Source organism: Abramis brama, assembly GCF_963993115.1.
Source record: "Abramis brama genome assembly, chromosome: 16".
Taxonomy (NCBI): domain Eukaryota; kingdom Metazoa; phylum Chordata; class Actinopteri; order Cypriniformes; family Leuciscidae; genus Abramis; species Abramis brama.
In genome coordinates this window covers 36,123,297-36,148,827 of record NC_139978.1, presented here as the reverse complement: position 1 = coordinate 36,148,827, position 25,531 = coordinate 36,123,297, and the positions used below count along the sequence as shown (strand labels likewise).

Here is a 25,531-nt window from a genome sequence, read left to right as displayed (position 1 = left end):
GTCAGACCTGCCAAGACCCGACGGGAGATTTGGGCAACAGCTGCAGGGTGTCTGTGGACCTCGAGACGCTCGGGATCCTGTCAGCGCTCGCTATGTTTAGAGTCTCCAGCCGCTCGCTTCGCTCTCAGTGTTCTCTCTGTCCTTCTCTTCTTCATCTTAGCCAACGCATGTTTCATTTTAAAGAGGACAATTATCATTCTGTCAGCGTTTACTCATTCTGTTTCTTCTGTGCCACATAAGTGGAGCATAAGAGCTAAAAAAAAAAAAAACTTAATTATTCCAAACTTTTGACTAGTAATTATTATTTTTTTAATTAAATTTTTTAATGATTTAATTGTATTTAATTTGAATTACTTTTCAATGTTTTATTTTATGCTATTTAAACATTTTTAAATTAATTTTTTTTATTCTATTTTTGTATTATTCTTTTATTTTACTTATTTATTTCTATTTATTTTTGCTACATTTTTAGTTTTTGTTTATTTTTTATTTAATTACATTTTTATTATTTTATTATTTAATTACATTAAAAAATATACATTTTTTAATTATACATTTTTATTCTATTTTTTATTATTTTATTTATTTATTTGTATTTTATTTGTATTTTTTTATTTTTTTTATTTTTTTTATTTTATTTTTTTTTTTTTTTTTTTTTTTTTTTTATTATTATTTTTTTATTTATTTTTTTTATTTTTTTTATTGTATTCTATTGTATTGTATTGTATTGTATTGTGGGTAAAATATGACCGTGACTGTGGGACAATGAGACGTTCGTCATCCTGTCAGCGCTCGCTATGTTTAGAGTCTCCAGCCGCTCTCTTCCCTCTGAATGTTCTCTCCGTCCTTTCATATCGTTGCAAATCCCCAAATCAACATTCTTTCTTCTGACTTTCATTGCATGGGCAAAAACAGCTGAAACATTCTGTAAAATATCGTGGAGATAGAAAGTCATGCAGGTTTGTAACAACCCTGAGGTTGAATTAAATTTTTGTGTGAACAATCTCTTTAATCATCGCCGTCTTCATCTCTGAACTGACGCCCACTTGACCTGACCTCCAGAACCCTTTCCAGCCTCGTTTCATTTCTGCCTGAAATAGGCCAAGAGGAAAGTGACGTGGGACGTGATGAAAACGGCACCAGTATCATCATCTCGTACTGCATTTATCTGCAGAATGATGGTCAGATAGTACAGAGATGAGGGGGAACTGAGCACATCATTCGCACTGGGGAATTACGGGGCTTTGTAAGTTGCTTAGATGAATCTCTGGATGTGTGACAAGAACAAAAAAAGATAACGTACTTACAGGCAGGATGATTTTATAATCTTTGATTGAAGAAACGTGGGCGAATGTCAGCTCATATTTCACCTTAAAATCAAAAGAATAAAAATAATTTGCCTTTTTTTGGGCCAATGCATTGTGACATTATTTTCTTTTTAACTTTTAATATTATTGTGGGTGAAATATGACAGAGCTTTGTTTCTTGATCATCAAATCATCATATTAGAGTGATTTCTGAAGGATCATGTGACACTGAAGACTGGAGTAATGATGCTGAAAATTCAGCTTTGATCACAGGAATAAATTACACTTTACTATATATTCACATAGAAAACAGCTGATTTACATTGCAATAATATATCAGATTTAAATCATAGGAATAAATTACATTTGACAGTATATTCACATAGAAAACCGCTATTTTGAAAACTAATAATATTTCAGAATTATACTGTATTTTTGATCAAATAAACGCAGCTCTGGCGAGCAGAAGGGTTCACATGGAGTCCCAGGCATTATTCAGTTCATATCCATGACCTTGCAGCTTCTCAGGGGGTCTGACCTCCAGCTCTGAGTCGATTCTTCATTTAGATGCTCCTGAACACTGTGTTCAGACATCATAGGGTCATAGTTCACAGAGGTGTCAAATCCTAATTGAGAAGACTGGATTCATTCCTCCGTAACACCAGCTGCTCGTGAGTCGTGTGTTCGCCATGTGAATCTATAGGAGCAGTTCTTCAGGACAGTCAATCATGCGCTGGATATTTTGGCTGCGCTAATCCTGACGAAACTGTAAAGTTTTAGGCTGTAAATCTCCTCTAAAGTTGTTTTGTCTCGTGTGAAAGGTGGAAATGTCCTTGAGTCTCGTGTTTTCTCTATCAGTCGGCCAGCTCACCTGTGGACGTTCACTTATCTAAATTGTCTCAGACTGCTATTGATTTTGATTCTTGTATGTGTCAGGATTAACCCTGCTCAGAAGAGAGACGTCCAGCGTTAGATTATCTTGTGTAGACACACGTTCCACTGCCACTGTCACACGGTTCATCGTCTCTGAATATTTGGGGTATCTAGTTGCTTTCACTCAAAACTCTGAATAATGTGGAGATTTTATAACATTACAACCCCAAAACTTTTGAATTGTTTTATTTTATTTTTGTTTTATTTAGTTTTTTTTATTTTATTCTTTATTTGATTTTGTATGAATGTGGGCGTGTCTGTGAACAGAATGTGGGCGTGTCAGTGAACAGAATGTGGGCGTGTCTATTGGCGCGTCAGTGAACATAATGTGGGCGTGTCTGTGGGCATGTCAGTGAACAGAATGTGGGCGTGTCTGTGGGCGTGTCAGTGAACAGAATGTGGGCGTGTCTGTGGGTGTGTCAGTGAACAGAATGTGGGCGTGTCTGTGGGCGTGTCAGTGAACAGAATGTGGGCGTGTCTGTGGGTGTGTCAGTGAACAGAATGTGGGCGTGTATGTGGGGCGTGTCAGTGAACAGAATGTGGGTGTGTCTATGGGCGTGTCAGTGAACAGAATGTGGGCGTGTCTGTGGGTGTGTCATCTGAGGCTGAGACTAGTATTAGATTAACTAACTCATGAGTATCGTTTGAGAGTCCATCTGCTTTTGCTGGAAGTGTGAAGAGCAGCAGTTCTGTAAAGTAAAGGGTTTAGTTCAAAAGCGATGTTAATAACACCCTTGATTAGAGAGGTTTGTAATAAGCACTCATATGTTTCTATATTGGGTGCAATACGATGCTTTGCCTTTGAGAGATGTTATTACTTTAAGAGTCCTGTTACACATATTGCACTTTGCTCTCTGTTTGATGCGTCTCACCCGAGCGGGAACCTTCCAGTCTCTCCCGTGAAGGGAGTCAATCCCCATGTTAAAATGCCCAACTTTACAGCAGAAAAAAATACAGCCTGGTACAAAAAGTGGTTTTGGTCTATATAGCTAATTTTGCCCTTCATAACAACTATGACGAGGGTGAATTATTTTATAACTCATCTGTTTAAATTATATCAAGCCTTAAAGTTCTGCATAATTAAGGGCGTGGCCACTTGAGTGACAGGTGGATTGCCGCTGATGTCACAACTAGCCGTTTGTCTGCTGTTAGTGTCACGTCACCTCAGCTAATCCCAGCTGCTAAACTTAGCATCTCTGCCGTGTTTGTGCTTTTTTCGGGATTATTTCATACAATTGAATACCTTCGCCCGCGCCGTTGGATTCCGTCGTTGTCGAGTATCGAGAGAACAACCAGCGCTGTTTTTCATTTGTTTTCCTCTGTTTTACTCATGGATGTCTGACAATTTCATTGCTTTTTGGAGTTTTCAGATTGCACACTTGGCACATGCCGGTAGCATTAGCATTAGCTCCTCAGCCTGAGCAAACTCGATCACGTCAAGCTAGGTGGGCGTGGTTTCAGCACCAGGCACCTTAGCTCCACCCACGTCCCGCCTCTTTGGCCATTTACGTTTATCCGGGAGTGACGCGCGGCCAAGATGGCGACGGCCGGCTCCGCCCACTTTAGGCTTCAAAAACGGGTAACGTCACTACGAACAAATTATTTTTACAGTCTGTGGTCTCACTTCACGATCAGATCGCATCATTCTGTGTGTGTGTGTGTGTGTGTGTGTGTATGCTTTCTCAGATTGAGTTTTGTGTTTGCGCTCTCTGAGAGACATCTATTACACACATCATCCAGATCATCCACAGGCATTTTGGCCTCGTAGCAAAAACCCTGAGCCTCATTAGAGCCGAATGTGGCTGCGGTCCAGTCGTGAAGAGTGAGAGAACAGCGTGAGTGTGTGTGTGTGTGTGTGTGAGAGAGAGAGAAGAGTTGTGAAGAGCGAGAGACCCTCCATCAGGCTCCAGAAACAGCTTGAGTGTGTGTGTGTGTGTGTGTGTGTGTGTGTGTGTGTGTGTGTGTGTGTGTGTGTGTGTGTGTGAGAGAGACCCTCCATCAGGCTCCAGGAACAGCGTGTGTTCGTCTAACCGGCTCGAGGACGACAGGAATGTCCTGAAGCACAAACGCTCTCCAGGACATCAGAGTTTCTTCTTCCTGAGGAAATGACTGACACTTTTGTTTGAGGCCGTTGTGAAAGCGTTGATATCATAATAACACACTCTCACCGTGACGTGATTCTGGCTGTAGAGAATATGCGAACGATTGCCTTTATAATTAACTAGCTTTCAACGGTGAGAGGAAGTAACATCAGCGGTTTACAGGATAAGTCACATGGTTCTCCAGACTCAGTCTGCTTGATAGTCTTCTCCATAGACAGAGAGAGAGAGAGAGAGAGAGAGAGAGAGGGAGAGGACATCTATTTGTGAGCTGTGCCTGTTCTTTCTCTTTTTCTAGATGATCATCTTAATTTACCTTTTACTCAGAAGGCAATTTCCTTGGAAGAGTCCTTGGAAATTCTGATTGCTTACGTGTGTTCGTTTGTGTGTGTGTTCGTGTGTGTGTTTGTGAGACTGTGCGTGTCTGTGAGTGTGTATGAGTATGAGTGTGTGTGTGTGTGTGTGTGTGTGTGTGTGTGTGTGTACTTGTACAACTATCTTTGCGAGGACCAGTTTGAGTGTTAGCCCACTGGAGTGAGGACGAAGAGAGTAAAGTGAGGACATGTTGGCCGGTCCTCAGTTTCTGAGAGTCTTTAAAGGCCTGTTTGAGGGTCAAGACTTGGTTTTAGGGATCAGGTTATAATGAGGTTAAGGGTCGGTTTAGGGTCAGGGGTCGGGTTAGGCACTTAGTTGTGATGGGTAAGGTTAGGGTAAGCGGCTAGAGATTGCATTATGTCAATGAATGTCCTCATAAAGATAGATGTACAAGAATGTGTGTGTGTGTGTGTGTGTGTGTGTGTGTGACACTCAGCAGTGACAGCAGGAATCAGCTGGAATTAAATGAAAATACAAGAACAAACACAAGCAAATCCCAACATGTGTTCAGTTTACACATGAGCTTTTCCGCTTTGACACGGTTGCGTTCAATAAAATGATTCACATATGGTGGATGTTTTGCTCTGTGATTCTCAGTGAAGCAAACAAATTCCAGCTGAATCTTTATAGATATTTATATTAGTTATGTTATTGGGTATGATCCATATATATCTGCTTAGAAGCTGTAATGCTGTAATATACTGTCAGAATGATTGTGGAGGATTTATGAAACGAGTGCATGTGAAGACCACTGAAATGTTTGATTAAAGACTTATGGTGGAATCATAATTACGTTTTAATTGTGAATGTTGATGGAACAGCTTAGTTTTGCACATATTTTGAGTTCTTTTGATGAAGAATAGTGATTGAGCTGCTTTATGAGACTTGTGTGACAAAACTACATTTCCCATAATCCTCAGCGACAAAACTACAAATTCACAGATAATTAATCAGTTATACACATAAAGTGTGTTATTACTACATTTTATGCTCTAGCACTTCATTAGGATGTTAAAAAGATTGCAAGAAATATAGAATTTCTCAACACATCCTTTTATTCTGATCAAAATCACTCCCATAAGGATCTGAAGGCAACATAGACCATGTCCCACTTCTCTGAATGTGTTTGTCAGGTGACACAAGAATTGATTTGTAGCTTTAAGAAATCTTAATAAAAGGAAATATTAACTTTTTACTTTTATATTACATTATGCAAATCCTCGTCCTAGAAAACCGTGTCCTTCTATTGGACGGGGAAATAAATGTAAGAAATTCAGATGTTTTCTCATAGTTCTCAGTTCAGCTTATCCCAGTGAATGCCGTGCCTGCGGGAGGATCATACATATATTTGATAAACATATTAATAAAGACGGAGAGCGGTTTACACTGGCTTCATCCGTTTGTCTTCTTTAGAAAATAAACCTGCGCTCGGAGCCGGAGGTGTGTGTGTGTTTTCATGAGCGATGACTTGTTGATCTGAATCTGCAGTAAATGTGCGGCTCTGCGGGGATCTGAACTCACTCTGACCTCGATGAAACGACACATCAGAAGAACATTAAGCCAGACCCTCCTCGTCCGCCGGATAAACTCGTTACTCACGATTCATAATTACAGATGTTTGCTTGCAGCCGTTCTGAGCAACATGTGCGCTGCTTATGAACTCTGATGCATCAGTGTGTGTGTGTGTGTGTGTGTGCGAGAGCAAGGCATTAACCTCGTTAACTAACCATCTTAAAGGGATAGTTCACACAAAAATGAAAATTAGCCCATGATTTACTTGAGATTTACTCGCCCTCTGTCATCCTAGGTGTTTATGACATTCTTCTGTCAGACGAATACAATCAGAGTTATATTAATAAATGTCCTGGCTCTTCAAAGCTTTAAAATGGCACTGAATGGCTGTTTCTGTTTTGAAGTCCATAAAAGTGCATCTGTCCATCAGATAGATTGACATATCATGGATAGATTAACTTTTATGACGGATAGATGCACTTTTATCATGGATAGATGCACTTTTATCATGGACAGATGCACTTTTATGATGGACAGATGCACTTTTATCATGGATAGATGCACTTTTATGATGGATAGATGCACTTTTATCATGGATAGATGCACTTTTATGACGGATAGATGCACTTTTATCATGGATTGATGCACTTTTATCATGGATAGATGCACTTTTATCATGGATAGATGCACTTTTATGATGATAGATTAACATATCATGGATAGATGCACTTTTATCATGGATAGATGAACTTTTATGATGAATAGATGCACTTTTATCATGGATAGATGCACTTTTATCATGGATTGATGCACTTTTATCATGGATAGATGCACTTTTATCATGGATAGATGAACCTTTATGATGGATAGATGCACTTTTATCATGGATAGATGCACTTTTATCATGGATAGATGCACTTTTATCATGGATAGATGCACTTTTATGATGATAGATTAACATATCATGGATAGATGCACTTTAATGATGGATAGATGCACTTTAATGATGGATAGATGCACTTTTATGATGATAGATGCACTTTTATGATGGATAGATGCACTTTTATCATGGATGGATGCACTTTTATGATGATAGATTAACATATCATGGATAGATGCACTTTTATGATGGATAGATTAACATATCATGGATAGATGCACTTTTATCATGGATGGATGCACTTTTATGATGATAGATTAACATATCATGGATAGATGCACTTTAATGATGGATAGATGCACTTTTATGATGGATAGATGCACTAATGATGGATAGATGCACTTTTATGATGGATAGATGTGGATGGATGCACTTTTATGATGATAGATTAACATATCATGGATAGATGCACTTTAATGATGGATAGATGCACTTTGCAGAAACAGCCATTCACTGTCATTATAAAACTTGGAACAGCCAGGACATTTTTTAATATAACTCTGAATGTATTCGTCTGTAAGAAGAAGAATTTTTGGGTGAACTGTCCCTTCAATGATGGATGATGAGCTTGTTCTCGTCGGATTGGCCCTCGTGTTCTCGTCACGACCCAAACTCCCAGCGGAAAACGAGCTTTTCCAGATGCGGACGCATATGGGACGCCACAAACATTAAGACCGCATCCCAATCTGCATTCTTTTACTGCGCACTAAAGTGTGTGCTTGTGATGGGAAACTGCACACTTCAGCATAATTAATAAGACACTACGCATACGCATTTTGGGACATACTGTTATTTTGTAAAAGTTCATCTTCCACAGTTTCGAACATCTTTTAAGATGTTTGCACATACAAATTCAATTATAAATGCAAAATTACTGGGGGGAAATCTGGCGTGCATATATATAATTATTTATATATAATATAATATATATAGTGCATATAATTTGGGACACATTGATCCAATATTACATTTTTACACACACAGAATCAATTATAAATGCAAAATAACTGGAAAAATACATCTGACACAAATAGTATGGAAATCATATATACACACATAATTATGTATTATATATTATATATGTATATATAATATTTTATATAGTATATAAGGATATAAAGTATATATTTATGCAGTATTGTGCATATATGTAATTTTATTAAATAGCTGAAAAATAAATGTTGCACGCAGAAATATTACAGTATGTCACTCATACATCTATGAAATTATATATAGTATAATATTGTGCATATATATATATACTTTGGGACACATTAATCCTAATCTTGCACACCGTACAGTGGGAATACAAGGCAACAGGGAGTCGAGTCTGTCTGAGTTTCTTCTCTTCTGTTTCTCGTGGCGTCTCGGCTACTTCACGACCGTCTCGATTCATGCGTGTGTCTTTTCTAAACCAGATTCGCCTCACGGGGATTGAAGAGGTTTGCAAAACCAGACAGAGGAAGTAAAACATGTGTACAACATATGTTGACTGGTCTTATAGCCAGAAGCAGGTGAGATGGTCCATCAACAGAACTTCCCTTCGCATTTAAAGCACTGATGGAAATGCGTGTGTTGTTTCCATCTCGGCTCAGATGAGAACTCTATACGCCACATGCTAACGTCCTGAATGCCGTCCTGCTCCACTGGAAAGCACTCGCGATCAGGCCTCTACGGTTACAGATATTACCTGTGCATTAGGATTTATTGAAGGCAGCTGTTGCTCATATTCAGCAGGGCTTGTGGAACAGGAGCAGGTGAAGATCTGTGTTACACACACACACACACACGATGATATAAAGACAGGCTGCTGACGCGTTCTGTCACGGCTAACGCAGGTTTACACGGGGAAAAGGGTCGCGGTGGACTTCCCAATTCCTAGTGGTCCTCTGGGAATAAAGGGAACGGGTTGAGAACGCATTTAGTCTGATGATGATCCAATGAAAAACTGAGGAACTAAATTCCTGATCTCAATCCTGATGGATTGTATTGTTCATGGAGAGATATTATGATGAGACACTTTGATGAGTTTATATACGTGTGTGTGCGCGCGCGCGTGTGATGGGTAGGTTTAGGGGTCGGGTTAGTGTGTGTGTGTGATGAGTAGGTTTGGGGTAGGGTTAGTGTGTGTGTGTGTGTGTGTGTGTGTGTGTGTGTGATGAGTAGGTTAAGGGGCAGGGTTAGTGTGTGTGTGTGTGTGTGATGGGTAGGTTTGGGGTAGGGTTAGTGTGTGTGTGTGTGTGTGTGTGTGTGATGGGTAGGTTTAGGGGTCGGGTTAGTGTGTGTGTGTCTGTGTGTATGTGTGTGTGATGGGTAGGTTTAGGGGTCGGGTTAGTGTGTGTGTGTGTGTGTGAGAGAGAGAGAGAGTGTGCATGTGTGCACCGTTTGTGCGCGTGTGTGTCTGTGTGTGTGCGTGCGCGCTCGTGTGTGTGTGTGTGTGTGTGTGTGCGTCCGTGCGTATGTGAGTGTGTGAGCATGTGTGCTTGTGTGTGTGTGTTCTCTCAGAAAGCTGTTAAGCGTGGGCAATCACACCTGCAGGTCTTATCAGAAAGAATCTCTATTCTCTCCATCTCTCGGGTAATGATCAGCCGTCAGACGGGTCTTCATTGAGTGTCTGTGTGTGTGTGTGTGTGTGTGTGAGCCGATTTCACTGAGCTGTGTAATTGTCAGGGAAATAGACCAATCAAGAGGCCGTATGGAAGGCCACGTCTCTCCCAAGCAGAGCGCGGAGTCAGAGAGAGAGAGCTGAGATGGCCAGAGCCGCTGCTGGGTTTATAATCAGCTTGTAATAAATGTTCTAAAGTTGGTTGATCCTCGTCTCTGATTACAGAGCGGCCTTTCCACCTCAAACTCTCTCTTAAACAGCTGGAGCCGAACAAACACGTGTAATTATCTTAATTTGACAATTAGCCTGCCCTCCATTCCCAGTTTTTAATTACTCAACTTTCATATTAGCGGCGCATCAAGGACTTTCCCTGTGTTTTTGAGCTGCTGTTTTCCAGCAGAGGTCGTGGAGGTCGAGCGTCGTCTGCTACACTTCCCTGCCACACAATGGGAAAATAACCCAGACAAACGTATTAAAGGAATGTTCTGGGATCAATACAAGTTACAGCATCTGTGACATCCGGTCCATTACAGCAGAAAAGCATTTCCACTTTGTAAAAACAAACAAAAATTGCATTTCCAGTAATGCACTTACTGTGGAAGTCAATGAGGTTTGACATTTCACTGGGATACAAACTGTTTTAAAAGAATAGACATGATTTACATGTCAGCCTGATAAAATCACCTAGAAACGTTGCCAGTTTAATCTTTACAGCTCTTTTTTTATATTTAAATAATGAGTGCTTTAATAAAAATACTAATTTCTGCTTTAAATCCATTTCTCGCCCCATAGACTTCAATGTAAGTGCATTTACTGTAAATGTGATTCATGCTTGTTGCAGAATTAGCCTGAGCTTCACACACGACTGGAGATACACTCTGTTTGTGCCTGACTGCGTTTCCTTTGAACGACAGCAATAGAATTGAATTTAAAATAGATTTTGTAAAGTCCCACTATTGCCGAGGGGTTCCTGGAAAACGGAAAATTAATGTGCGGACGATGCGATATCAATAACAAATATAAACAGATTAAAACCTCTCTAGACCTTACAGGGACATTCCTAATATGAATAATGTTCAGAATCCTGGGGGTTCAAAAGAAATATTGCAACTCTATTTTCTCTCCTCCGGGAAAAAAAAGTAATATTCGTTTTCAACAATATTTTTTTTATTTCTGCAGTTCTTGGCATAATATCTATAATAGAGCATCTAGCGAATATTTGTTTTGTAACCAATCGCACGGAGCTGGAGATGAGAGAAAGAGCTTGTGGTATTAATTTGTGTGTGTATTGAAATATTATTTGTAAAATTTCAAAAGACCACAATCTCCTTCAATTCAGTCTGAAGTATGTCTGTGAAATGATATTTTATGGATAAGAGCAGATATATAATACATATAATACATCTCTGTTGCATGCAAAACGTTAATATGTACTGAATAATTTTTATTTATTTAAACTATGGCAGTGAACATTTACCAGTATGTAACATGGTAAACGCTGTAATAATATGCATTTTTATGCTAAGTTTAATGATCTTTGAAATGCATAAACATAATTATACATTAATCACTTTTCAGCCTTGAATATTCATATCTTGACATATAAAATGTAAATATTCAAGCAAAATAAAGATAAGAGTAGACACTCTATCCTCATAATAAATCTCTGTTGCATTTTCCCCTGAATGCAAAAAGATAATATTATGGTACTAAATGATTATTCATTCAGTATCGCAATATTAAAAATTGCATTTCCAGTAATGCATTTTATTTACAGGAATGCATTACAGTAACAGCATAATCTACTATAGCTGGAAAAAAATCAAAAACAGTTATGATTCACATTTACAGTAATGCACTTATAATTGTGTTAGAAATTCAGGAGGATTTAAAGCAGAAATGTGCAGTTTGCATTTTTTCAAAGCATTAATATTATATATATATATATATACACACACACACACACCATGGTTTTTACATTGTGCATATAAAAAAGCATGGCTTGCAGACACTTAAGTTTTATGATCTTTTAAATGCATTGAAGCAGTTCTTCATTAATCACTTTTCAGCCTTTAATATTAATTTCTTGACATTTATTTATTATAGTTGAAATGAAAGATAACTCCGAGCGATGCGATGTTTGATGCTGCGAGAGACTCGTTGTTCGGTGTGTCGTGTTGAGAAACTGCGGTGTGTGTTAATTTACACTCCAGAACGTCTCAGAACATTAGCAGCTCCTGCAGGGCGAGAGAGGGGACGCTAATGAAGCGCGCTTTAATCCAGAACAGGATTATTAACTTTGTTAATTGAGTTGACGGAATGCACGGACGCAGACTGAAACGAGGAGATGCATCCCAGTGTTTTCTGCGTGCGCTGGGAACATCAGTTTTGTTGTTGAACAGATTTGGCCTTGACCGCTGCAAGAAGCACACGAGAGACTTCAGAGAACACATGAATGTCAACAGCATCGGCATTCACTGCATGCTTTTAGTTCTGATTTAAGGGGGAAGATAGAATAGTTTCAGGAGGACAAATCCAAGCATGGAGAATTTCAATTAAACGTTTCCACAGGACATTTCTCAAACTGATCCTCTGACCTGACTGAAAAGTGGCTGTACGAACAAAGTTTTTAATCATTCGTTCAAAGTTTAGAATATAAAGTCGAGTGTATTTACAGGTGATGCGCGAACGCAAGGGGTCAGCGACCCGAAGATAGAAATAGTGTCACTTTGACAAACATTGGTTTAGAGTCAGTCAGAGGTCATTATCTTTAACACTTACCGTTGTTGATTTTCACATGCTTCGCGATGTTTGAGGACCAAATAAGGGCACATGTTGTGCATTTCAACAGTGGGATGACGCCAGATTTGCTTGTCATCCGTAAACACATCAGGCATGCTTTTGGACATGTTAGTCTCTTTTGTGATTAATGAGATCATTTCTTGTGTTGCACACGGGAGTTGTTTCATAACATTTGGCATAGACAGAAGAGTTTAGAAGCACATCTCAGAAAAATGCATCGTTTACACTTTATTTTAAGGGGACGTAGTTACATATTTATTCCTTTAATAAGTACTAAGTAATATTAATAACTACATTTACTTTCTATAGAGTTATGGTAAGGGTTACTGTTATTACTACATGTAGTAACGTGTAACTATACGTTCATTCATCTAATCTCAACCCAAGGTTATTTTTGTTAACTAAAACTACAACTAAAACCATTTTCATCAGTTGAGACAAAATAAACGTTCACTGAAATAAAATAATATATAAAAAACTTTCACAAAATTTGAAGTACTAAAATAAAACTAAAAACAGTTTTAAACAACAAAGAAACAGAAATAAAATCAATTAAAATATTAGAAGAATTACAATTATTTTATTTCAGCTCATTTTCATTTAGTTTAACTTGAATTAGGCCTACTAAAATAATTTAAACTAAGTAACCTAAAACTAATAAATAAAAAATATTTTTTTACATATTTTACATACACAGCTGAAACAAACTAAATGCAATCTTAAATAAAATATAAAAAATGCCAAAGTAACATTTGTCATTATCATTTAGTTAAATTTGAAATACTATAACAACTAAAACTAATAAATTATATAGAATTAAAAAAACTAAAAACAAAACACTAATGAACTATTGAACAAAAACACAACAAAGTTACTAAAACTTTAACTAAAATTAAAAGCTAAACCAGAAAATATTAAATTACAATCTAATTCAAAATATCAACAAAAACTATAATAGTAGTATAATAATACTAAAATAACCACTCTGAGCAATTTATGAGCACAATCTCGTCTTTACTCCAATCATTTCAACACAAATAATCCATGCATCAGTCCTAACGCACAATTGAGTTAATTCTGTGTTTGTGTTGTTAATGTGTGATGTGTTTTCAAGCATTATTAATGTGAATGTATCTATGTCACCGGTGTCAAAGAGAAATTTCCACTCAGTGACAAACAGAATGGACAATAAAGTTCAACTCAACTCAACTCAACTCAACTGAAAAAGTGAATATTTCTCAGAGGAGTGTGTAATTTGCGGGTGGGACGGGTGGGACATGTAAAATTTCAATAAATTTCAAATAAATAAAACATCTCTAGTTAACTACACTGTAAAAAAAAGGATATGATCAATAAGTTATGACAACATATGTTTTTACATTGCTTTAACTAATCAACTTTTCAACTTTTTTAAAGTTTGCACAAGATTCAACTCATTTTTTTAAGTGATTTCAATCAATGTAATTTAAGTTGAAATGACTTAAACATCAAAGTTAATTGCACTTAAAAATTTAAGGCAGCAACTTTTTTGCGTTTGATGAGGAAAAAAAAAAACGTTACGAGTGCGGATTAGAACCCGGAGCCTCTGACACGCTTCGCAAAACTTCCACCACTTGACCATGAAAGTACACAAGCAAAACTTTGCGGATTTATGGATTTATTCACGTCAAAATTCTCGGCACTAACAATATTAATATTAGTAGCTCTCATTTAACAACAGATTAAACCCATTATTTAAATTGAATGGACATCGTAATGTTATTTTTTTCCCTGAATATTGTTATTGTACATATATCTGACCACCACACACACACACACACACACACCTGTCCCATCCACTTTTTAAAACACAGTTCCGCTCATTCTAACTCGTTTGTCTGTGTGTGTCCTGCAGGTTTCACCGTGGAGACTATCACATCGACGTGTGTATAAACGACTACCTGGACGTGTACTGTCCGCACTACGAGGACTCGATCCCCGAGGAGCGAGCCGAGCGCTACGTGCTCTACATGGTGAACTACGACGGCTACAGCACGTGTGACCACACCGCCAAGGGCTTCAAGCGCTGGGAGTGCAACCGGCCTCACTCGCCCAACGGCCCGCTCAAGTTCTCCGAGAAGTTCCAGCTCTTCACGCCGTTCTCGCTGGGCTTTGAGTTCAGGCCGGGCCGCGAGTATTACTACATATGTGAGTGTGACGTCACAGCACACGACTGAACACGATAGGCTGCTTTATAATCTCAAATCTGGCAAAAACGACCTTTAACACACTGTAAAAAAAAATCCATTAAATTTACGGAAAAAAACTGCCAGCTGTGGTTACCAGAAATTTCCCGTAAAGAATACAGTAGCAACATTTTAGGTTGTACAGACTTAACTTAAAATTTACAGTAATAAACCGTATTTCATTATCTGATATAATGTTAATTTACCGACCTATTCAAGTATTAATATCTGTTTTGTACCATTATAATACACTGACAACCACCAATCACAGCAGTAATGAGAGTCACATGATTAATCAAAGCTCATCACAAGTAGTTCTTCCACAAGAAAGTTAATACTAAAATATAGAAGCTGCACAGTGTCATTCACACAAACACTAAACACCATCAGTGTAACACACATGACATTTAAAAAATACAATAAACATTAATTTAACAACATTAAATGTAACATAAAACCCTAATGTACATAACTGATTAGAAAAAAACTAAGAAAACTATGACGAAACATAGTTATTTCAACAAAAATAAAGTGTCACGCAGGGATTTGTGGGAATGTCAATTTACGATTTTTCACTGTAAATTATACAATGACTTGTTCGTTTTTACTTCCAAAAACTGTAAATTAAACGGTATGTTACAGTAAAATTACATTAAATGTACCATTAGATCTATCACAGTTATTTACCGTATATAGTAAGAAAACTTTCTGTTAACAAATTAACAGTTTTTCACTGTAGCATTTTTACAGTCTTTTACTGTTAAAATCACAATCATTTTTTACAGTGTACAACAACAAAAAACATGAGAACATATGATTTTTAAAATCATTTTATTTGATGGCTGCACTCCAAAACAAAATTATGTTTACATACGTGTTGTTTTCCATCAAAAATATATAAACATTCATAAATCAAGATACATTTACTGGAGAAACACAATGACGTCAGATTTTAAGTCTTGTTCAATCTTCTGGTTGGATTTTGGTGGATTTTTTTCCACATAGCAGCATTCCACATATCTCATTTTCACTTTGAATTAAGATTATTTTTCTGACTCCACTGGCAAATATTTGTACACGATTGGTAAAAATAATAAATCCTGCTGTCATGAGGTTATGTTTGCATCTTTAAGTACAGAGAATAACAGCTTGGATTTTTGTAGTTTTAACTAGAAAAGGAAAGTTGTCTTCGTCTTGTTTTATTTGTATAGCACTGCTAAAAACAACTGAGGTTCACCAAAGTGCTTTACATAAAAAGAAAAAAGATAAAACATACATATTAACAAATCTAACAGCACATCTACCACACTGAATGTTGGTCTAAATGTTGGCTTTGTCTGATTGTATTATGTTTGTTGCTGGTCAATTTGACTAGAATTGATTTTTGAGTTGTCAATAATACTTATAACCTATATATTGTTAACCTATAATTTTGTTCTGGATAACTTGTGACCTTTTCGCATTTCGGATGACGGAAATGCATGCAACGTTTCGACACTCTCATGTGTTGTGATATGTGGGCACAAAGTTTATGATTATGATATTTTTGGTCCAATTTGGCCCACATATTTGAATGGTTAACCCTTGTATTTCACCCTTTATCCATTTAACCAGTGTATTAAGTTCAGATTCTAGGTATTATGTTTGTAATGCAGATTATACGAACCCTAATTGGATTGACTAAAAAAAAACACTCAACAAAATTACTAAACCTTCAATTAAAGTGAAACCAGAAAATATTGAAAAAATATTTTTTTATTCAAAATAGTAACAAAATGTATAATAGTATATTATTGATAGTAAAATAACCTCTCTGAGTGTTTATGAGCAGGAAATTATTTTTGCATCTTTAAGTACAGAGAATAACAGCTTGGAATTTTGTACTTTTAACTAGAAAAGGAAATGTTGGCTTTGTCTGAATATATTATGTATGTTGCTGGTCAGTTTCACCCGAAATTGATTTTTGAGTTGTCAGATATACTAGTTAACCTATAATTTTTTTCTTGATAATTTGTGACCTTTTCGCATTTCGGATCATGGAAATGCATGTAAAGTTTTGACACTCTCATGTGTTGTGGAATGTGGGTGTAAAATTTATGATTATGATATTTGTGATTCAATTTGCCCCTTATATTTCATGGTTAACCAGCTTGGCGTTTAGTAGTTTTAACTAGAAAAGGAAAGTTCGTGAAAATTTTCGATTTGTCTGAAACTATCATGGTGCGGGTCGTTTTGACCCGAATCGATTTTTGAGCTGTAAAATATTCATGATTAACCTATTATTTTGTCCTCTTGATATTTTGTGACTTTTTCTTATTTTGGATCATGAACATTCATGCAAAGTTTCTACACTCTGACGTGTTGTGGAATGTGCGTATAGAATTTATTTTGCGAAATATGATGTTTGTGGGTCAATTTGGCCTACAAAATTTTCATAATTAATGAACTTTGCAACATTGACACAGTTATTGAACTAAACTGAATCAACATTGAACTGAACTGATCACATTCTGGGTATGATTGTAATGGTGCAATAATCGGATTTTAGCATTTTTGCCAACATATTTTACCAAAGAAATCTGGAAAAAAACAACAACCTTTAACATTAATAGTTTTCACACATTACAACAACAAAAGACATAAGAACATATGATTTTTAAAACTGTATTTAATGGCTATACTGCCAAACAAAATTATTTTCTTCCTCAGTTTTTTTTTTGTCTTGTTTTCCAGCACAAATAAATAAACATTCATAAATCAAAGTACATTTACTTTTTTGTCACACAGACAAGTGATATACATATTCAAAACATCATAAAGTCTACTTTTATTGGCGTATGCTCACAATAACATCATAAATCTTCATCACATTCATCTGCTGAAAAATTATCAAAATGAAGTGAGTTTGTGCTTAAAAGAAGAACAAATATCTGCCAATGGAATCAGAAAAATAATCTCATTTTTACTTTGAATTAAGATTATTTTTCTGACTCCACTGACAAATATTTTCACTTAACTTAGATTTTTCAGAAGATTAATTTACTTAAATAGTTAAATTACATAAGATATGCAATTTAAAACCATTTTTGCCGTGTATTTAAAAAAAGGTTTTTTGGAAAACATTTGGAAATTCTTCACTTTTTTTTTCTGAAAGTCAAACAGCAAAAGCAACACTAAGATCATGGGTTTGATTCCCAGATAAATGAACATGCTTGAATTGAGAAAAATGTACGCCATCAACACATTGCAAATCTCTTTGGATAAAAGCATCTGCCAAATGCATAAATGTGCATACAAACACCCAGAGGTGAAATGCACCCTTTTTCTTTCTTTTTTCAAATGTGGCTCCATGCAAGCTTTTAAAATGACAGTTTTAAAGTTTGTTATGAGGGTTCGTGGATCAGAGAGATGTTTGCTTTGTTCAAGCACACAATATGAGGTCATGCTAAACAGCAATAAGATGAAATACTCACAGACCAGAAATACCTGTCAACCCAGGTGTGGTATGTGTTTAGGCCTGCATGTTGTTCAATTTCAAGCAGTTTCAACAGCCCTAATATAACTTTATTTCCCTTACTATATGTCAGTGACAAGGCCGTTTGTACATTATAAGAAAATGCAATATTTTCTCTTGTTGAGATTCATTTTCAAAGACAGCATAAAAAAATCCAGGGAGGACAGAAATCAATATGAATCAATATTTTTTTTTTTAAAGAAAATGCAATTTGAGTGTTTCGCTGAAGGACACCTGTCTACAAGGTGAGATGAAAATAAAGGCAAAGCTCATTAGTTTTCCCTCATAACGTTCCTGCAGGACCTTCACATCGTCACCGTGTCCCGAGGCCTTCTCACATCGAGAGCCGTCATTATGTGCTTGACTAGCCGGTGCTGCTGAGAACGTGAAAATCATAGAGCATATCGTTCTTCTCACGAGTCCATCATCCTCCCTCTCGGTCCAAAGCGAACATCTGTGAAATGCGTTTGCCCTCTCTGACTGATTGTGCGTCTCACTCCACGGACCCGTCTGTCCCGCGCTCCAGTCTTCACATCTTGCCAGCTTTTGTCTCTCTGGTGAACAGCGTAATTAATATACATCATGACAGTCATGTTGAGCGTAATTCCAAACAGAAAGTCAAAGCTGGAGTTGAAGTGTTAAGCGTCCCGCTTTTAGTTGCCATATTTCACAGTGGCTTTTTTTTATCAGACGCTATTATTATCTGTATTAAGAAAGGTGATTTCACAATGCCGGCAGTTAAAGATGGCAGCTTTCTCTGGCAGGAATATTTAAGCAAATGTTCAATTAAAACCTCCTTTCCAGTTCATCCATCAAGCTTTCATTTAGACTATAATGGAAACTGTCCAATTTCATTGTAATGGTGTTTTATATCAAGATGACATCCACATTATTGTGCATTTAATAGTTATATTATTCAACAGATTGATTGTGCTTACATTCACTGAATGTTTAATTGGTCACTTACTTGACCTTTAAGGTCAGGGAAAAAAAGATTTTAAAACCTGCAGGTAGATGTAAAAAGTATCTTTCTCCATTGATGGCCATTCAAAAGTTATGTTGCAAGCAACATAGAAATATATGTATATTTTTTATGTTTGTTTATTTTAATTTATTTTTAATTTTTTTATTTTTTTTTTTATTTTTTTATTTTATTTTATTTTATTTTATTTTATTTTATTTTATTTTATTTTATTTTATTTTATTTTATTTTATTTTATTTTATTTTATTTTATTTTATTTTATTTTATTTTATTTTATTTTATTTTATTTTATTTTATTTTATTTTATTTTATTTTATTTTATTTTATTTTATTTTATTTTATTTTATTCTGGCTGTGTAAAAGCCTCTTTCTCCATTGACAGCCATTAAAAAATTATATGTTGCAAGCAACATAGAATATAGTATAGAATATAATATAATATTACAATTATAAATAATATTGTTAATATGTTGCCAGTGTTTGATTTATTTATGTATTATTTAAAAAAAATATTCATTTATTTTTTAGGCTCAAGGCTCATCGAATTTTGAAATTAATTTGATTGGTTTGGGACTAATAGCTAGTCACGTCAATAATGATGTCAAGACACATTTATTTCTATAGCGCTTTCAAAGCAGCTTCACAGTAATAAAACAGTAAAATAACAGTGTCATTATTCAGATCAATTCAGTTCATTGTTGATTCAGTTCAATAACTGTGTCAATGTTGCAAAGTTCATCAATTATGAAGCGCCTTGTTGGTGGACACACCAAGAGACATGAATAACAAATACATTTCATGCAATCACGAAAAGTATAAAAGCTAGTTCAATGAAATTAAGTTTATTTTCTGTTTGCTGTGTATTTGTATGTCTATTAGAGTGTCGATCAATCACAGCTCACTAGTTTAGCCAATCTTGAATGTCTGTGTTCACGGACTGTCGTTGAGTGAATAATCGCACATGCTCTTCAGAAAACAGAAGATCATTATGGTTCAGGTTCAGTGTCATTCCCGAAGCTTTCAGATGGTGGTTTTCCGTCTCTGGAGATGGTGATATTTCTCTGAATCAGTCGTAAAGGTGCTGCTGATAACGGCTCGGAAGAAATGTTATCGGCTCTCTGTGATTACGGCCATTTCTCTCACATAGTGACTGACATTATCACATCAGACGTCACGACTCTAATCGCATCAGTTCAAAGAGGACTTTTAGTGGTTCTCTAACTGGATTATAGTCTTGTGAAGTGAGCATACGCAGCCAAAATTATTTTATTACTTTGAGTTTTGTTGTTGTTGTTGTTTTCCAGCACAAAAATCTAAACATAAATCAGGATACATTTACTGGAGAAGAAAAATGACTGAAGATATGATCAATATTAAGGGATTTTATACTTAAAACAAGAACACATATCTGCCAATGGAGTCAGAAAAATAATCTTAGTTCAAAGGGAAAACCAGATCATTTTTCTGATTCCATTGGCAGATATTTGTTCTTGTTTTAAGCACAAACTCACTACTTTATTTTAATACATTTTTCTTTAAACAAGACTTAATATCTAAACTAGTTTTGCTTCTCCAGTAAATGTATCCTGATTTAAGCATGTTTAGATATTTGTAGTGGAAAACTAGACAGAAATACTGAGAGAGAAAAAAATGTAGTGTAGTGTCAAAAAAAAGAAAAAAAAGACCATTTGACTGTGACTTGCAAAGAAATTAATCAGTCTTTTTTGATTGCATGTGGCATTTAATGGGTATATGATTATACACAAGATATATACACAGTAAAAATAGATTTCTGAGTCGAACAATGAGTAGAACTAAACTGTGGGCGAAAATACAACGAACTGAACAAGAAACAGGTGCGCAAAACAATCAGTAACCATGACAACAGATAATGAATGAGAACTCGGGCAAACAGGAACAGGGAAAAACCAAACTAAAACACTATGAAACTAAACATAACCCTCACAGTTTCTCTGTAACTGTATACTAGCACTTTCTGAATGAAAATGAAGTGCTAATGCAAATTGTTTTCAGTGTATGATTAAAAGCAGTTCCTCCAGAGGTTTGTGGATTTAATGTGGATGGGAATGAAAGCAGCCTGTGTGTGTTTGAGGTGTCAGTAATGTCAGCGTGTGTGTAATACAGTCGGCCAACAAAGATAACATCAAACGCTCCTATAATGTATTTCCACACACAAAAACGAGCTCGCTGTGACAGAAGTGGGCCAGCGTTAATCAGAGTTGCTTTACGAATGCGCCTGTGATTTACACCAGTCAGAGATTTGTCGTGTGATCACATGACGAATTTGTCTGCCAGCATTAGAGTTTATTGGAAATGCGGATGTACAGACAAATTGCTGCTTGCGAGATAAAAAAAGCCCCCGTCATGTGTGTTCTTTCAGCGGGGTCAGAGGTCAGCTGGAGCTCTTGTGTTCTTCTGCTGTTATCCACTCGAGCAGGTTAATCGAGACATGAGGTCGAATCAAACCGAGGATGTAATTCATCATGCTTTTGTCCTGTCAGCTCTCTTGGCGTTCAAACAGTAAGGGAAGGATTTCTCATCTTGGACACTGCAAATATTACTTTCTTCCTCAGTGTCTCTGTCTTGTTTTCCAGCACAAACATCTAAACATTATTAAATCCAGATGCATTTTCTGGAGAAGCGAAATGACATATGTAAAGGGTCGTTCAAACCAAGAATGATAACTATAACAATAACTATATTAGCATCCACAATTTTTTTCAGTTTATTGTAAGCGCGCCACAGTTTTGTCGTCTGTCGCTTTAAATGCTCAAGCTCTTTAAAGCAGGATGGATTCTGATTGGCTGTCAGTGTTTTTAACATTCATAAGCTGGATTGTTTCTCTGTGTCATTATCGTTATAGTTGTGCTGTGGACTCTGCTATTCTTTTACATTTAGAAATTATTTTCAAAACTATGGGCCCTATGTTAACGATCTGAAACGCAAGTATCAAGTGCGAAACGCAAGTAACTTTGTGGGCGGCAGGGCCGTAGCTAGAGGATTCGGGGCCCCCTGAAAAAAATATTGATGTGGGCCCCCACAACCCTCCACCAATATCATATACTGTACAATAGATGAGCATGGAGGCCCACATACAGTATAACAGAAGAAGGTGATGTTGTTGTAAAACCTTTATTTTAAAAGTTAAATTTATATAAAAATTACAACTAATAAAAAGAAATTGTTAAATAATAATAAAACCAATTTAAAAAAAGTAACAGCAAAATAATGTTTTTTCCCCCATCAGGGAAACAGTCTGTTATAATTCATAAATCAAAAAGTAAACATTTATACAAGAATGACAAGAATGCAGTCAAATTTAAAAAATAACCTCATTTATTTTTTTATTTTTTAATGAAGATAATATTATTAAATAAAGCTAAAATTTATTCATTCAAGTGCATTCGTGTTTTATTGATGTAGGCTAATAAATACATCATCAGCCGGCAGGTTAGGTGCATATGCAATGCGTCGTGACTCGTGTCAATTTTTTAACTCTATTTACAATAGTGTAAAAAGACAGGGATTTTGAACACGTAATCATTCGGTCGATTGTGGTGCGCAACTGCGCATCGATAATGAAGAGTGAGTAGCCTACCCGACAGGCTGTAGACGGTAGTTTTCTTATTTCCAGCGAAATAACAATACAACCTGTCTTCAAAGAACGTCTTGATCGACTGGGATACAACAACTCTCCTGGCCTCCCTCTCATTCTTTTCATAGCATTTCTGGTACCCTAAGTTATGTTTTCTTTTCCCCGACATTTTCAGTCCATCTCCTGCTCTTCCACCAAGTTCATCGTTAACTTCAGGCACTGCCGCCTCAACTCTGATTGGTTCTGTTCACGAGCTGGGGCGGGACTTACAATTTTATTGGGTCGATCTGATGTTTGTCACTGACTGAATAATTAATAAATACTTTAGATCGGACTAAACCATTTATAGGGAGGTAAGAGAATATTTTGAAAAAATATTTAACCAAATTGGATGTTTTCGTGTTTTTTATTTAAATCTCAGGCATACAACTAATATAAATATTAGAATTATTCACACAACAGGGGCCTATATAGTATAACTGCTGGATTTTGTGGGGATTTTCAGTGGGGGCCCCTATAATTGTCACCACCTTTCACCCCACTAGCGACGGCCCTGGTGGGCGGATCTCAGCGCAAATCTAAAATGTGTTGGTCTGAAGTAGCTTCATTATTCATAGGTGTGGTTTGGGCGTAACATGAAATAAACCAATCAGAGCGTCATCTCACATTCCCTTTAAGAGCAGGCGCGCTTGTTCCATGGCGGATTGCTATTATAACGGCGGATTTGCCAGACGCATGCCAGGAGCGGTTCACAGCCGAGGAGACCGACGTTCTCGTCAGGGCCGTAAAACACAGAGAAGTGACATTGGGGATGGAGAAACACACCCAGATTAGCTTCGGTTAAACAGGCGTATGATAATTTGGGTAAATGTGTAAGCTAGATTTATGCCTATTTTTCACATCTTCATGGACACAACAATGATTTCCCTCGTGTGGTAATATTTTTCCTTGTAATTATGTATGGTTTGCAGAAATGTCAACTGCTGCGTCTGTGTAGATGAGAGAAGCAAAGTGTGTGTGTGTGTTGTGCACACGCTACATTATGGCCAAGCATCCGCCCTTAAAATAGCAGCTGAATAACGCGCCGCTGACTTTAGACGAGGTTTCTCCTGGTCTGTGGTGGAATTGTTTTCTGAAACTGCAAAATAGCACCAGGGAACGTTTGCGCCGGAACACGCCTCCTCTTTCCACTGAACCGCCCCCGGGAGCACAAGTTCATTCCCTAATTTACCGACGTGCGTCTGTGGAGGGAAAAGTCCGCTGTGCGTCGGGTGAGAAATAGGAATGATACATGCGTCGTGTACAAAGTCAACTGCGCTGGGTGCGAGATAGGGCCCTATATCTTTATTGTTATAGTTATCTTCCATGGTGTGAACTGTGAACGAGTCTTGTTTTCTGAAAAATGTATTCAAATTAAGCTCATTTATGCTTAAAACAATAACAAATATCTGCTAATGGGGTCAGAAAAATTATCTTGATTTCACTTTCAATTAAGTTTATTTTTCTCCATCGGCAGATATTTGTTCCTCTTAAAAGCACAAATTCACTTGATATATTTTCCAGTCTTAATATCTCCAGTAAATGTATTTTGATTTATGGATGTTTAGATGTTTGTGCTGGAAAACGAGACAGAAACAGAGAGGAAGAACGTCACAAGCGCTGTTTCCCTTGAAAGAGACGGTGAAAATGGAAAATACAGGAAGTTCTTTAGTGATGTTCACATCTGAAATCTATTGAGCGGAATACAGTATGAGCTGTGTGAGTGTGTCTCTCTCAGGTCAAAGGTCAGGGCACGGGTCAGCTGACCCCCCACTGCGAAACGCTTGAGACAGCATCTTTTTCTAATATTGTGAATTTAAGGATGGATTTTAATCTCTCAGGGTCTCCAAATCCAATATTACACGAGAGATTCAGTGGATGAGAGGAGAATGAATCACGTTTTGTGTCTGACGCGAGTGGAATTGGAAAATCTGGATGTGGTTTGGAGTCTCGGGAAAAGCGCGGGGGGTTTATGATCTCACGTACGCTTATTAAATCAGGGTTTACCTTCCCTGTGACCGTCTATCGACTGCTGCAGTTTTGATAGAAGCTGTAAGTGATGCGGTCGGTGCCTTTCAGGATTAAATGTTAAATTCCTGACTTTAAAACATTAATCAGGATGCTGAATTGGAATTTAAATTTGAATGCAAATGGAAATTGTTCAATTAAAATGGAACCAAACACGACATAAACAAATTCAACTGAAACTGTTGTGTCAGTTTAAATTAATGAAAATTTAAACTGTTTAAAAGTGAATATATTATAATGAAAAATAGATTGTTATATACACTATTTTTCTTAAAGAGCAAGGATGAATAAATTGACCAAAAGTGATTTATAATGTTACAAAAGATTCTCTTTAAAATAAAAGCTGAAAATGTCTACTTATCAAAGAATCCTGAAAAATAAAATGTGTCACAGTTTCCACAGAAATATGAACACTGATAATAATCATAAATGTTTCTTGAGCATCAAATCATCATATTAGAGTGATTTCTGAAGGATCATGTGACACTGAAGACTGGAGTAATGATGCTGAAAATTCAGCTTTGATCACAGGAATAAATTACACTTTACTATA

General features: G+C 36.6%; 1 protein-coding gene across 1 annotated transcript in view; it reads left to right on the top strand.

The window, feature by feature from the left end:
* The window catches only part of efna5b (ephrin-A5b), a 121,734-nt gene that overhangs the window by 80,321 nt on the left and 15,882 nt on the right, over positions 1 to 25,531 (top strand). The window contains exon 2 of the mRNA XM_084086714.1: positions 14,468 to 14,760. Coding sequence (XP_083942840.1) covers positions 14,468 to 14,760 — 293 coding nt within the window. The remainder of the gene's footprint in view (positions 1 to 14,467; positions 14,761 to 25,531) is intronic.